Below are 14726 nucleotides of genomic sequence, written 5' to 3'. Positions count from 1 at the left end.
CACTGAAAATCACCTCTAGTTGGATTTTTGTGTGTGTGATGAATTTGCTTCTATTTCTTATTTGTGCATGTGTATCTTACACTGACACTAGTTGTACAGTGACTTCTTCTTTCTGTGAAGAGTTATCAGAGTAGAAAAGACATGTTTATAATTGCTTACCAGGGGAACGCTCTATGTTTTTTATTTGTTATAATATGTTACTGTAAGGTAGCAATATTTCTGCAATGGCAGCTAAGTCACTTGATTTATTATATCCTTTTAATGGCTCAGTAGTGATGGAACAAAGAACAAACATACTCATCTGGTCTCTTTTAGACCAGAGTATTAGATGTTAAGGCATTCATTGTTGTTCTTGATTTATTGAACATTTTGTGAGGATAACTCTCGTTTATCCTCGCAAACTTCATTTATCGTCCTTTGTTTACTTGTACCAGTAAATTGTCAGGAAAGATATATTGAACTGGCTAATATTAAAAGTGATTTGACTTTCTTATGAAAACTTTTCCAGTTATTTCTGAGGGCACAGTACATTTGTCAGACTGTCACTGATGGGAAAACAAGCCAACTCGATAGCATTGAACTCTGGGCAAATTGGCATGCACGTATCCAGAACTGAAGTTCTCCAAGTATACACAAGTTCACACGAGACACTTGAAGATCAACTTGTCTTATTGGTGCCCAATGTGGGCTGCTGGACCTGCAGCTGAGACCAAATTAACTCTGAAATGCTTCATGTCACCTAGGGTGTCTTAATGGTCAAATAATAAATTTTGTCCCTTGTTAAAGAAAGGTAGGGGAGTCTGAATTCAATAAAACAGTAGCGTTTCTCATGACGGTAGCATCTGGACAGTCCTCTGGAGGGCCTGGGATTTTCCAACTCATTAGGATCATGTTGTTTGGTATGCCGTCAACATTCTCCCCCAGCCAAGCCAGCCAAGCTACCTTTTTCACCGTTGTGTAGCCGCCAAAATTTATGAAGCTGGTCTCCCGTGGAGTGAAGTCAAATATTCCTCTCCCCTCATTTTGCCTTTCTCTTGGAACGGGGCTTGAATAGCGACATGGAGAAACATTTGCACATCTGGTCCATGTGCTGGCAGGCTAGAAAAGGAGCAGTGGGGGCTTAGAAGAAAAGAAAGTTTGAGCTTAAAAGGCATGAGACTTGAGGAGAATAGGTGGTGTGCTGGGTAAGTATATGTAGGGAAAATACTCAGCAATAATTCCTATGATATAACCAAAAATGTCTAGTACTGTATCTGCTTTTGCAATTTCGGGAACACTCATACCTTAAGGGAGATGTGTGCTGTGCGGTTGGTAAGAAAACAAAGTTTGCCACGGCGACACCAGCCGCTATTTTTCCGTAAGTGTGACTTACTGGCTCACTGGCTGCAGATATTTGTGGTAAAGGTGGCAGGTCTAATGCAACACAAGATTTGGGTTTAAACCATGAGATTGTTCTTGTGTCCCCAACTGCTGTAGAAGTCATCAAGGTATTGCCAGCACACAACTGATACACGCTGAAGCTAAATACTGAAGACGGCAAACAAAAGCTGTTCACTTTGAACATATACTTTTTCATTCTTTTAGGAATTTGTCCTCCCTTCTCTCCTTTTGATGTTGCAAAGTTTTTCAATAGGGGAAGGTGTTTCATATTGAAGTCTAGCTGATAACACAGATGGTCAGTGTCCTTCGCGGGAGGGAAATGTTTAGGTATGAGAATTAATTCACTGTCCAAAAGAAATTCCACATTTCAGCATTTCACGGGCAAATTCAACAGCTTCACTTTTAATCTCAAGGCACTGACAGACTGTAAAATATTCAAAAATATTAAGAGCAACATTCAGAGACTAAAATTCATTGCAGCTGACTGGAACACAGCCGCTAGGACTTGTAATACTTTGAGTTACTGTGGTGCTCAGTGGCAACTACAGGAATAACACAGCGCACAGCACATCCAGTGTAATCTGTGTTTCACAAGACCAGATATGAGTAAAATAAGAAAACATACCGTAAAATTATATTTTCCTTGTCACTCGATTGCATGTCTGCATGGTTTATCACACAGCTGTCTGTGGGACAGTGTTGATTTCCAGTGAGCTTGGACATTACTCCAACATTCTCCTTTGCATTCCAGTGAAGTCCACACTAGTGTTGTATTTTATTGGTGAGCCATGCAGCAAACAGTATGTCATTATTGGTATCTCTAGCTGAAAATGGACAGGTGTGTGCCCATATGTGCTTGCGTCAGTGCATGCACGCTTAGACTATGTGCCTTTGTGCTCAGAAGGTTAGCATCAGCTGTGTTGGTTTGGCTCTACTTTACTTCACTCCTCATTCATAACTTATATTTTGTTTTAGAACCTAGTATTTTTCCCTTTTAAGCTTCATCTCAATTTATTTATGTATTTTTCTTATGCTTTTAAGTCTTCTCTGTTGACAACTTTTATTTTGTTCCCAATTCTTTTTGGATTTGTCACGAACTCCTCTTTTGTATTCTCCTCTTTTTTTGTAGTTGTCAGAATTCCCGGTTCTATGTTATATGCGTGTTCTAATGTTTATATACATCATGCATGTTATTGTGGTTTTTAGTAGCAGCAGTAGTAATAGTAGTAGCCAGTAATTCCTGTCTACCAATACTTTTACCCACTACTAACCTCAGATTCGGCAACACACTGACCACAGTGACCTCCCACATCTTACTCAACTCTATGCAGTTCTGTGTGAGTGTAAAATACACCGTGCGTAAGAATTGTGTTTATGTGTCTAATTTTGGTAGTGGAAAAGTTTAATCCACCCAGATTCTTTTTGTCATTGCTAATTGCTGACCACATTAGGCTCTCACATGTATTTCTATTGACATCTCAAGGATATATTATTGAAAGCAGTCCTTTTAAATGTCTGAATGAATAACCAGTTTACACTCAGCACTGGTACAAAGCCTGATTAGAAAAAGATGATAATTATGAATAAGCCTTGTGCCCTTTCCTGCTTTCATTCAAGTCTGTGTGTGTAGTTAAGTATTTCTGTCTTTGTCACATCTGTGACAGAGCAACAATTCCATATACCGCAAGTGCACACCCTTAGAGCAGCTCATTTACATAACAAATTTTATACAATGGATGTTTTGTTTTGTTTTTTCCTTTTTTGCCTGCACCTCTTTTAAACATGAGCGGTGTTTAAAACGCTCAAAAGTAATTTTTTTAACTTGTCTTATTTGAGTTATAGGTGAGCAGTATAAACTTTCTACTGTCCAGACTTTTGCCCTTGACTGTAACTTTGGTTCTCACTTCCTTATTTTACTCTACAAGGCTATATTTGAAAGATAAAAGATCAAAGCAATTTAAATTAGCATAAAATTGGCATTTCCACCATTGATGGATTGAACTTTAATGTAGCTACCACAGCTGGTTTTCCGGCCTTGGAGCTCTGTGGTGGTCTGGACTGCGACAAGAAGAGGGAGGTCTGGTAAAAGTTGGTTGGTGGTGGTCACCAGTCATGCTTTAGATGATTGCTGGGTGATATACGAGCTGTGACATAGCTTTAGTGTGACAGACATGAGGGAAAAAGAACAGAGGACGAGAGAGTGAATGATATAATGAGCAAGATGAAAAATGAAAGAAAAAGGAACATAAAGGTTGAAGGGAAAAGTGACAGAATGAAATAAAGAGGGTGAGAGTGTGGGGCCGACTGTGCCCAGAAATACAACTGGTCATTGGCTTGCTTTATTAATCCCAGGTCTGGCACCTAATTGCGTGTCAGGTTAGGCACACAGGCAGGGAATCGTGCATATTTGCAAATGCAATGTATTCCTACCTCCATCTTAAATGGATCATATATATATATATAGCTTCTGAACATATGATCCCATTTAAGGCAAATAATCAAGACTATGTTCTCACTGCATAGCAACTACAGGCATGTTGATAATGTTAGTAAGAGACGTATGCTCTCACTCATTTAACCGTATCATTATTAAAACAAGCCCTTTGTTTTTAGTTCTCCCTACACTTACCATGGTGAGGTGAGGAGAAGGGAGGGGGGGTCAGGACAAAGCTGGGGAAACGGTTGGGAAAAAAAAAACCCCTCCCAAGTCCATTCAGGGTCACATTAGTGAGACTTACTTATGCTTTTCTTCACACTGATATCTCCCGTTGCTTGGAGACAAATATGATCTTTGAGACACATCAACAATAGTTTTACGCATTTTTGCACTGCATGAAAAAGGCTGCTCTTGTCATGGCCAGCAGTTTATATCCCTGTGATCTAACTGCCTGTGATGCTGTGGCACAATAAATATCGGTAATAGCTCGTTGTTATAAGAGGGGGGAAAACTTTTCACATCGTCCTGTCACCTGTGTAATCTGATGCCTCGTATGTTTTAGATTTTATGTTTTCTGGTCCCAGAATTTGCCCATCTGTCTTTGCTACCTCCTCCTTCCTCTGTTTTTTTTCTCTTGTGCGCCACTAATAATGCAGCTGTTGGTAGCATGCTTCTGGCTATAAGACTGAACACAGGAGGTTGCACTCTCTCAGTTTTTCATTGTTTTCCTGTGTAGATTTTGGCTGACACAGGCTTATTACTCACAACCTTAATGTTTCTCATCTATTAATCAAGACAAGTCAGAGGAACATGCAGCTTTGCCCCGTCATCTAATGAGCCCATACACTTAGCTCATGGAGATTGTTTTGATAGTTCTTTTTGATTGTTCTCCTGTGAAGAAAGGAAGAACAACAGCCCTTTTTATGGTCTGCGGTTGTCACAAATGTCAGTAAAGGGTTGAGAAGCTTAATGAAAACCCTGAGATGTCTGTTTCAGCGTGGCCTGGCCTCTCACTCAAGTATCCATATTTCTTTGAAGAGGTAACTTATTGGTTTGAGAGAAATTTCTGCCTGTCTACTTGTCTTCTTCACGGATTGACATCAGGGCAGGAAGAATAAGGAGGAAAAGAAAGAAAGAAGGCTTTTTTCATCCGTATTCAACCTTATTTCTGACATAAAAAACACGTCGTGTCAGCATCAGAGAATTGATAAATAAATCTTGGCTGGAACTTGAGACGGTTCTTGTCAATGAAAACTTCAATGAGCTACAGACGGGCTCGCTCCACTCCTGGCAGATTGTGATGATGTTTTAAGTCAGTCCAGACTTCCCTGCTTTTCTTGTGTCTTCATGAAGAATTCTGCTTTTTCTCTGTTGTTCGCTTTAGTCCTCAGCTAATCAGAGAGGCCAGCGGAGTCGATGCAAAGCAGAAGTTTGCTGTGTAGTCCCACAATTAAACATTGGATTACGCGACAATTTATACGTTTAATGGGATGAGAGGGACAGGAAGTGCCTGAGGTCTGGTTGCAATAACATATCAAGCGTAACTTTCACTAAACTGCTTTGCACATGTATGCACAGATGCAAAATATCTATACGTATACGCATTTCCACATCAAAGTTGGTTTGGTGAGCTTAAGCATTCATAGGGGGACATCATGCTTGTCTTTTCTCACCATGGTTGTCCATTTATCATGCCTCTTTTCCTCATACCGTCCACAGAAGTTAGCTGAAATTCCGCCAAGTAGTTTCTTCCCCTTGTTTGTTTGAATTGTAGCTCACTTTTTCTATCATGGGAAATGAGATGTGATTCCAGGCATGTTGAGGAACATAGACGATCCCTGTGCAGAATGTGGAATTCTGAGTTTTGACTTATTTCTTCCTTCTCTGATATGAATGTTGGATGGTGTCATTTAGTTGAACACTAAATCCAACTGAGCATTGACACGCACTATAGTACTTTAATTAGTGCTTAATTTAAAGAACTACTACACTTTTTAGAAGCCTGATTACTGCTAAGCATGCCACACATGGGATAAGAAAGTTTTCTACAGATTTAAGCTTTTGCCCATTAGAGTTGGGATAATGAGCTCATCTCTCCCTGAAGTGTTAAACTGAAATATGATATGAAAATCCCACATAGACTTGTCCCCTTTTGGCCTCTAAAATATGTCACCTACAGATGATGTAATAAACAGAGCCCAAAGTGTGAACAGTTTTTTGAAAGTATAGATTATTTAAAGACTGTTGTGTTGTGTGTATATAATAAAGGTTCTGCATTTATGGATACTGTACTGATTGTAAACATTAAAGCTATTAGAGCCTTTGATGAAGAATAAAAATCAAAAGAGTGACATTACACATATTACAGCATAATGTTTCGATAACAGAGATAGGTAATTCTTAATAAAAACTAAATACAAGCACACACTAAAGGGAAGAACATCTCTGAGACTTTAAATGAAACACACTAAAAGACTAATAGACTTTAAAGCTCTCGCAGCAGACTCTCTGAATGTTACCAATCAATGACAGCCTCAAATAAATCTGTTTGTATTTATGTCATCTGGTAGTGTCTGCAGAGCTGGCTCCCTGCTGTGAGCCAACCGCCCCATCTGAGGGTAGTGACTAGTGCCGACTGAGCACATAGCTCCACGTCACAGAGCCATAAATTTCCACTGTAACTCCCATTGAAGTGTCTCAGCAGCACCAAAACCCCAGTCACGTCTTGGCTACCACCACACACAGACACAGTCAGCCTCTGCAAAGCTCAGACATAAATATTGATCTCGTTGGATTATTGATAAACAAGAATGCTCTGCTCGTTTTCTCTTTAATTCTCCCCTCATAAGGGAAGTGGAGTGAGGAGGGGAAAGCTTGTGAAAGAGGACAAGAATAAGTTATAGAGATGCAGAGATCTAGAGAGTGCGAGAGAGAACGGATAGTAATCCAGAGTTGGATTTCAGCAATAGAGGGGACTGGTTTAGCGTCATTAGCTGTGGTCTGTAGTTTCGAGCATCTCTCATGGTGAAACCACACTGGTATTCCATCCTGGCATCTGCTTCAAAGCTAGAATGCCCCTGTTTCTTATGCTAACCAAATTTGTCAGAGCAGCATTAGGCTGGGGATATGGGAGATTGAGAGGCAGACCTTCTCAACCAGAACTGTGTTTTAATGACCTATCTTACCACCGACTAATCATTTCCTTACAAGTGGCAATGGGGGAATCATCTATGTCACGGCACATGTTTGTCTATCACATTTAGCACATCTGTCGCCCCCTTTTCTCTAACACTCTCTCTCTTTCCCTCATCTTACTTCTTTTATAACTCTCCATTCAGTTTTGCTCTTCATCCCCTTCCTCCCAACTCCCCCCCCCCCCCCCCCCCAATCCAACCACTGTCTTCCAAACCTCACTGCCTAGGCACATTAGTATTGGCCAAATTGCTTCCGCATGAAGACTCCTTAATTGTGGTAATTCAGTGGCAGAAAGAACCACAGTTTGAATGTGTGGAGAACATGTGTCACTGCTTCAGTGGGCTGACAGAAAAGCCAGCAGCACCTGGAGGGGATGGAAATCAAGAAAATTAGACCCCCAGCTTCTGCTACCACCGGCACTTATACCCCATCATTGTCTTTATACCATGACGGTTATAGGGAGCGAGTACCGCTTGCACACACTACTACCGCTGTAACCTTCATTCAGTGAGGTAGGAGCAGCTTGACTGGGATTTTGTCATATGTGTAAGGAAACCCATTATTTTTGTTTACAGACACTTGCTGGCTTGCTTTTCTGTTTTCTGTCTCACCACCCAACTTAAAAAAAAAGAAAACAAAAAACAATTCTTCCTAATATGCAAAGCCCCCCTCAAAAAACAACCCAAACTCTGGCAGCAATTACTGGTTATATAAACTGCCCAGCTCCTTCATCTATCTACAAACAGCTGTTGTTGTTGTTTACATCTGTTTGAAATCAGACATGCATATTCTTCCTGTGTGCAGATATTCTTACAGCTTTAACCTGTGCTAAATAGTAGTTGTGATATCTATTTTTTTCTAACTGCAATCCCTTCAAATATCAATTATAATTTAGCTCAGCTCAGTTTATTTTTATTTATGTTGTGTTAAATCACAACACGTGTCATATCAACGCAATTTCATAAGAAAGATCCTCTGATGGAACCATAATGAACTTTTAATGCCCCAAAAGTACCTCAATGTCATTTTTACTATCATAAAAATCAGTTCTTGTTATCGTAGTAATTCGATTTTTTTCTTTCTCTAATGCAGACCTTTGTTTGAGTAACAAAGCTGCTCTCCTTTTAGCTTTAACTGCATAACAAACCACTACTGGTTCACCTTGTCTGTTTTCCTGTCCCACTCTCTCAGCATGTGTCTGCATTTTTGCTGTGTGTCAGTTCTGGGCAAGATGCCAGCAGACCTGCTCCTACTTACTGCTTCTACTGCTTCCCTCCTGACTTAGGAGAGACAGTTATTGTTTCTGCATCAGCACTTAATGGCTCAGCTGGCTGCTTTCAGGCTACCCAACTTGTCTATGTCTACCTCTTTTTCTGTCAGCCCCCTAGCTGCTGTGGGCCCATTGCCAACCTTGGAGGTTTTAATACTTTAGGTTCTTTTCCCTTCTTTGTCTGTCTTTGTCTTTTCACCTGCCCTTTATGGTTTTGAGATAATTTACATCCTTTTTTTAACTTGTTTCCATCACACATAAAGCTGGTCATTAATGCATGGAGTATGTAGCTGCAAAGAGGGAGGGTAATCAAAACACAGCTTTTAATATAGCAAAAGTCCTATAGCTTGGTTTATACTGTATTTTGTATCGTTATTTCTTTTTTTGTCTGTCTTGGGATTTTTTTCAGACTTTTTATATGGTGTAGTATTTGAAGAATAGAAAAACTAAACATTTTTTTATATAGCATCATAAATGAAAGTAAAACTATTTCTGGGTTTTGTGAATATAGACTAAAAGAAATGGTTTGCATCTTGAGGTAGAATATTGCCTGGTCCACCATTATAGGCAGACAACTTTCCCATAGCCTTCCCCAAAGCTGTGAGAGCAGGACATGTTGGAATGTGTAAAGCATGGCTTTCAAGCCTGCAGATGTGCTGCACATATATACTGAACCATGGACACGCCAACTATTGAGGTATGCAGAAAGTAAAGAAAGTACCCTCCACCTCCCATATGTGTTAGTGTGTGCATTCTGCTTTTTTGCATCAGCTCTTTCTACCCCTTTTTATTGACTTTCAGGCCCCCTTCCCTTCATCTTCTCCGCACTTTCTCATTGGTGTTTTCTATGGCAAATCCAGCTGCCCACGGTTGCGCCCTTAGTGTTTGATGGAGTGCCATACTCTCTGGCCCCTAGCTGTGTGTTTATGTACTTCTTGCACCTGCCTTTGCTTGACGAGTAACAGTACCACACACATTCACTTACTCAGTCAGTCACACTGACACACTCTATACACACTCTAACCCAACATACACACATGAATCACACGGGATACTGCTGTTTAAGCCAACAAACTACCTACCCTTGTGTTTTTACTCTTCCTGTGTACCCCACATTTTATAGTCCTAACAGCTGGACAAAACATTGCTTGGAGCTCCCCCATGCAACAACCACCAACCCAGCAGGTGCACAGTGCCCTTAGGACATCTATGTGGGCAAGGGGGATATGTTATAGTGATACCTCTAGTGCCATTTATCAAAGAGAACACAGAGTAGAAGAAAAGGCCCCTGTCATATTACAGATTGGCTTGCACTTTTAACATCTTCGTCTTGTCCAGGCTCTGGGGAACAGTCGGGGCAACTCATCATTGTTGATGTCATTTTTCTTTTAGTGCTGTGTTGAAAAAGGCCAAATGGTCACTGAGTCTGGTTATTCATTCTCCCTGAATAGGCTACTCTTTCAGGGTAGATGGGTCATGTGTTCTTAGGTTTACTCAGATACACTCAATGATATAGCCAAATGTCTTGGGCAATGTTTTTATGACAAATACATATAGCTATATTGTTTCTAGTGGGAGAAGTTAACCTAACTTTATGTAGTACATACATCACTTTTAGTTGTTCCCTCTGGTCCTTGGCCACATGAACTAATCTAGAAATCAGTGTTTCATGTATATACACGCGTATCCGTATGAACATAAATGTATGGGAATTTTCACATACATTCTTTGAAGACCAAAGTTGCTTCCCTGGTTTAAAAAAATATATAGAAAAGATAAGATTACTGAAATTGTGTACTTGGGACACCCCCTTGGTTGCGTGGAGCACAGACTCACTGATTACTGTTTGGTTGATAATTAAGGTGCCGACTCTGCAGCTCTGCTGATTCTTAGGTTAAAATTAGGAGTGGGAAAGAAACCGTATAAAGAGCAAAATCACCCTCATCATTTGGATGCCATTAGTTTGCAATAGAGCATGCTGAAGATTTCGAGAGCCGTGTTGTTTTATTTTACAAGGTTTACATTGGGCATTACCATTTACTTAAAAGAATTATATCTATACGTTTGTCAAACTGTACTGCAGTGTAAATAGAAAGTGGCTCCAAGACAAAGATATTCATTACTGGTTGCCAGTATTACAGCCTCAGCCTAAACAGAATAAGGCAGCTAAATGCACAGAGTGGTTGTACAGCACTGCTCTGTTTGACCTGCAGATATATTAAGTGGGAGACAGAGAGACAGAAGGAGGGTTATTAACATAACCATCTTCCATCTGGTCTCACAGAGGGCCTCTTAGACAGCAGGTGAAGAGGTTGATGGGCAATTTGTCTGAGAGAGAGAGGGGGGAAGTCAGTGGTTAGAGATTTTTAGCAATTTTCAATAATTCCCCCGGTTAAGTGTGCTATGTGTGTGACTACTCAAACATGCCCTACTTCACACTGCTGATTTACGGTAAAACTACATTTGAATTTTTAGTTGATCAGAAAAATACTGTGTGCTATGTTGGTGTAAAACAGCCCATCCAATTTAGCACTGGTTATACAGTGTTTAGATTTTTCAATCACCTGTGTAAGAAGGAAATTTATTATATAATATCTGTGTGTATACAAAAGAGTTTGAGAGGATAAAACTAGTAGAGTGGCTCAGGAAGTAGAGCTCGCCCTACACTTATCTAAGGTTGTATTCATCCTGGGCTGAGTAAGTGACCAAATCTAGACATAAGTTTGCATACTTGCAAGGGGATGATTCAGTAGGGGCAAGTTACCGAACCTCGAGTTGCCCTTCAAGCATCCATTGGTGTGAGTGAACATTAAGTTAAAAGTGCTTTTGCATAGAATAAAGCGCTTGTATGTACGTGTGTGTGTGTGAGAGATTGGCAGTAGAAAGTGTTTTGTATGCTAAACTTGAGTTTATTTATGTTGATATTGAACCTTTTTTTGCCGTTTGCTCAGTGATTTTACCGTCCCTTGGCCAACACACGACAGAAAAAGCCCCAGTAAGTTGTAAACTCGACTGAAAAAGTGCTGTGGACACTTGTAGGAAATAAAGCACAATCACTGTATGAGAGGATTATTTGAGAAGGAAAGCCTTATTGGAACAGGTGATGCAAGAATTAAATGTGATTCCCTTGGACAGTTCCAGCTTACTGGAAGAATGTAGCATGTGATGAATGGATCCTCCTCTCCTCTCTCAACAGGCGGTTTGGCACATAACTTCCTTAACTCCACAGTATCTTTTAGTCATCCAGCTATGTCTCCCTGCTTCTCCTGTTATGTGTTTGAAATAGCCTCTCACCATAGAAATAACACTGACATATCATAATAGAGAATATGTAATTCCTTGCCACATTGCAAACAGTTTCATTTTGGAAAGATGGAAGACAGGAGGTTCTTCCACACTAGGCTGCCATTAAGAGAAGTAATCATAGAGTGAGGAACACTTGAGGCTCCTGTGATGTAATGCTGGTGTGAAGTGAGCTGTACTTGACACTAAGCTGAATACAAGCATGACTATATGGGATATTGTTTTGGAAATAAACTATTACTCACGACAAGTTAATTAGATCTCTTTTTATCGTGATTTTTAGGCATAACAGTGTGGGTGTGATGTCAGACTGTCTTGTATCCAAAATGATCTAAAAGTTTTCACAGGAAACAAAAATTCAAATAATAAACAAAGATAACTTCTGTAAATTTTCAGACCCTGTCCACTTGTACTAACAAGAAGATATAACATTAAAGAAAATAATAACTTTAACTATGGACTGGCGTAAACTTTAAAACTGAGAAGGTGCATCATGTATTTTAGAAAAAATGCCCAGTGTCGTTTGTCGTGGTTTATAGCTGACCTTAATATGCAAATGTATTTTAATTCAGATTATTTGTCAAAGAGATGCGCTATCAGTAATACTGTTGAAAACAGAGGACACCTTTTCTTGATTCTGTGTTTAAGAGCACCTAGCTGGTCAAGAACAATTAAAGGCCAATCAGGTGTTTAACTAAGTCACAGAAGCGGTGCTTAAATCTGCCGGACTGCAGTTCATTTTCACTTTTTTTCACTTTTTTTATTAGGTGTGAAATATCCAGGCCCGTCACCGACTCTCGAAGGCTCGGTCCAAAACCTGGAGCTGAAGTTCTGCAGCCGTGCGACGGTGAAATGTGCCTCAGGAACCGTGGGAGCTGTAAAAGTGTGCGCCAGGACCCCAGGTGTGTGCAGCTGTGCCCTGTTAAAACTTTACTGCCTGTGTAGGAGGGAAAGAGTGAGACAGACTAGACTCTTCTTTTACTTTCTTTAACTTATGCTTTTACACACTCTACTCTGTCTTGCTCCCTCTCGTTTTCCTGCTCAGTCTTTATGTTGATTTCTTTCCAGCTATGTGATTCAGTTGCTGTTTTCTCCTGGGGCGCTGTCATTGGGCTGTGGCCATGTCTTTGATGGCAAGGATGTTATTGGAGCTAGTGTCATAGCACAGAGTTCACGAGGTCAAGCTGCACATGATGTGGGTCAGATTAGTAGATCTATTGCAGCTGTCAATATAGAAATACAAGCAAACCATGTGCAGTTAATGCCCTTATTTTAAAATGACCATTTATTGTAGAGTCACAAAAATATGTGCACATAAGGAGTGAAAAGTGAAAATGACGATGGAGGGCAAAGTTTTTCTTTTGGACTATGAGCTCTTCAACTAAAGTGAAAAATTAACAAAACATGGCTTTACTGGTGCATAGGAGTGGTCATAATAATAATTCATAATTTGTTATTAGGCCTTTTGCCTTCTGTATAGCAACCAAATAGTGCTGTTGCAGTTACTTCAAGGTGAATCACAAGGAAGTTCAAATAAAGGGCTGTTTTTAATACATGAAACATTTACAAAAAGCTTTTGGTGTTTTATTTTATGTGTACATTTGGTCATTCCTATTTCAGAAATGCTTTCCAATTTATGGGAGTCATTATAGCTTGATTTGGAGAAGTGGAGAGTTTGTAAAATATTACAAACTATTACTCTTGTCTTTCAGGTTCAGGAGAGGGAGTGAAGGAGAAGCTGGTTCCTCTGATTCAGGGTCCATCTGACACTAAAGAACTACATATGAGCCGCTGGCTTAATGAGATTCGCAAGCCTGAATCTTTGCTGGCCCCTGACCTGCTGGCATTTTCTATTCAGGTCCCTCAGCAAGGAGATGATTGCAGGAACTCAGGTATAAGTGTTTTAAATGTATGGATTACCCTCTTTTCTCTTCTCCTCTCCTCTCCACCCCACCCCGCCCCACCCTTCATTCATAAATCAGGTTTTAGTTCATTTTCTGGTTGTGGTTTTGGTGTTTGGGTTTGTTACAGGCACTGATTATATCTGCACTATTGGTGATCTAGTTCAGGAGTCTCCATTTGTTTAGGTTGTCATATTTTCCTTCCTCTCATAATGTCATGTAGTGCCCCCTTTCAGTTATTTGTTTAGTAAAGCCGATAAGTGTTTCCCACTCTGCTATCCTTGAGGCAGGGTTGGCAGCCCTGCATCTCTTTTCAGGCAGCGTGATTTCTCTAAACAGCAGTTAGTCTCTGTCAGCACTGGGCTGAGCTGGCTAACAACAGCTAACCACTTGAGGATTGCTGTTGACGGCTGCTCTGATGTCAGGTTGCAGTTTTGATTGCATCCCTAGACCACAGATTATGTTTCCTGTGTCATTGTGAGGGTGTGTGGGTGCATGCATGTGCCTTTTGAGAGAGGGAGTGGGATTATTCAGTAGCCTTTCCAAAGAGCTAAAAATGCAAACCAAATTCCAAAATTTAAAGTGCTGCAGTGCTTGATTTAGTAAGTAGCATATTAATCATCACATCTGTACATGTAGCCAAGGATGCCCTCATTTTTCTGTATGACCTTCCAGAAATAGATATGACCATGGATATTAGTGTGTTATTAATATTCTTCATACCGTCAACTTAAAAAACGTTCTTCCCGAGAAAAACTGATACCTCTCGAAGTATGGGACAGTCTCTACTATGTCATGGCCTTTAGCCACTCCCAAGTTTCTAAAAGCCCACAGTAAGGGGCTTAAAGTACATTCTGGGCTGTTTTCCTGCAACCCTCTCCCAAGATCAGATCCCAAGATCAGATACAGGAGAAGCCTGGGGTGACAAAGTAAAACAATACAGCTCCAGTATTTGTTTTCAGAGTTGTCTTCAGAGTCACAGTTGTACATTACTTTTAATACCAGACTACAGAGATTCATTGTGTAGCCTTGATTTGTGCAAACCGCCAACTCCTGAATCATATCAGGGCCCAGGCCTTAAACATGTCAGCTCTGAGGTGTGTATAGAGCTGGCCTCAGGTAGTTTAAACTGTGAGAAGAAGGTACAGTTGTAGCTAAGGGTGCAGGAAAGTAAGAAGAAAAGTATTGTTTAGAGACAGTAGATTTTGGAGGTCATCCCTAACCAGGCACTGTATTGCTC

At 40.3% G+C, this 14726-nt stretch overlaps 1 protein-coding gene across 3 annotated transcripts in view; it reads left to right on the top strand.

Moving 5' to 3' along the window:
- LOC134635624 (intermembrane lipid transfer protein VPS13B-like) overlaps positions 1 to 14726 on the top strand; it is a 292458-nt gene that overhangs the window by 69317 nt on the left and 208415 nt on the right. For all 3 annotated transcript variants that reach the window (XM_065471728.1, XM_063485027.1, XM_063485026.1), the window contains 2 exons: positions 12353 to 12487; positions 13298 to 13477. In XM_065471728.1, the coding sequence (XP_065327800.1) occupies positions 12353 to 12487; positions 13298 to 13477 (315 nt within the window). The remainder of the gene's footprint in view (positions 1 to 12352; positions 12488 to 13297; positions 13478 to 14726) is intronic.

This window comes from Pelmatolapia mariae, linkage group LG10_11, assembly GCF_036321145.2.
Source record: "Pelmatolapia mariae isolate MD_Pm_ZW linkage group LG10_11, Pm_UMD_F_2, whole genome shotgun sequence".
Lineage (NCBI taxonomy): Eukaryota > Metazoa > Chordata > Actinopteri > Cichliformes > Cichlidae > Pelmatolapia > Pelmatolapia mariae.
The sequence above is the reverse complement of the archived record's forward strand: the minus strand, read 5'-3'. Positions and strand labels throughout refer to the sequence as shown.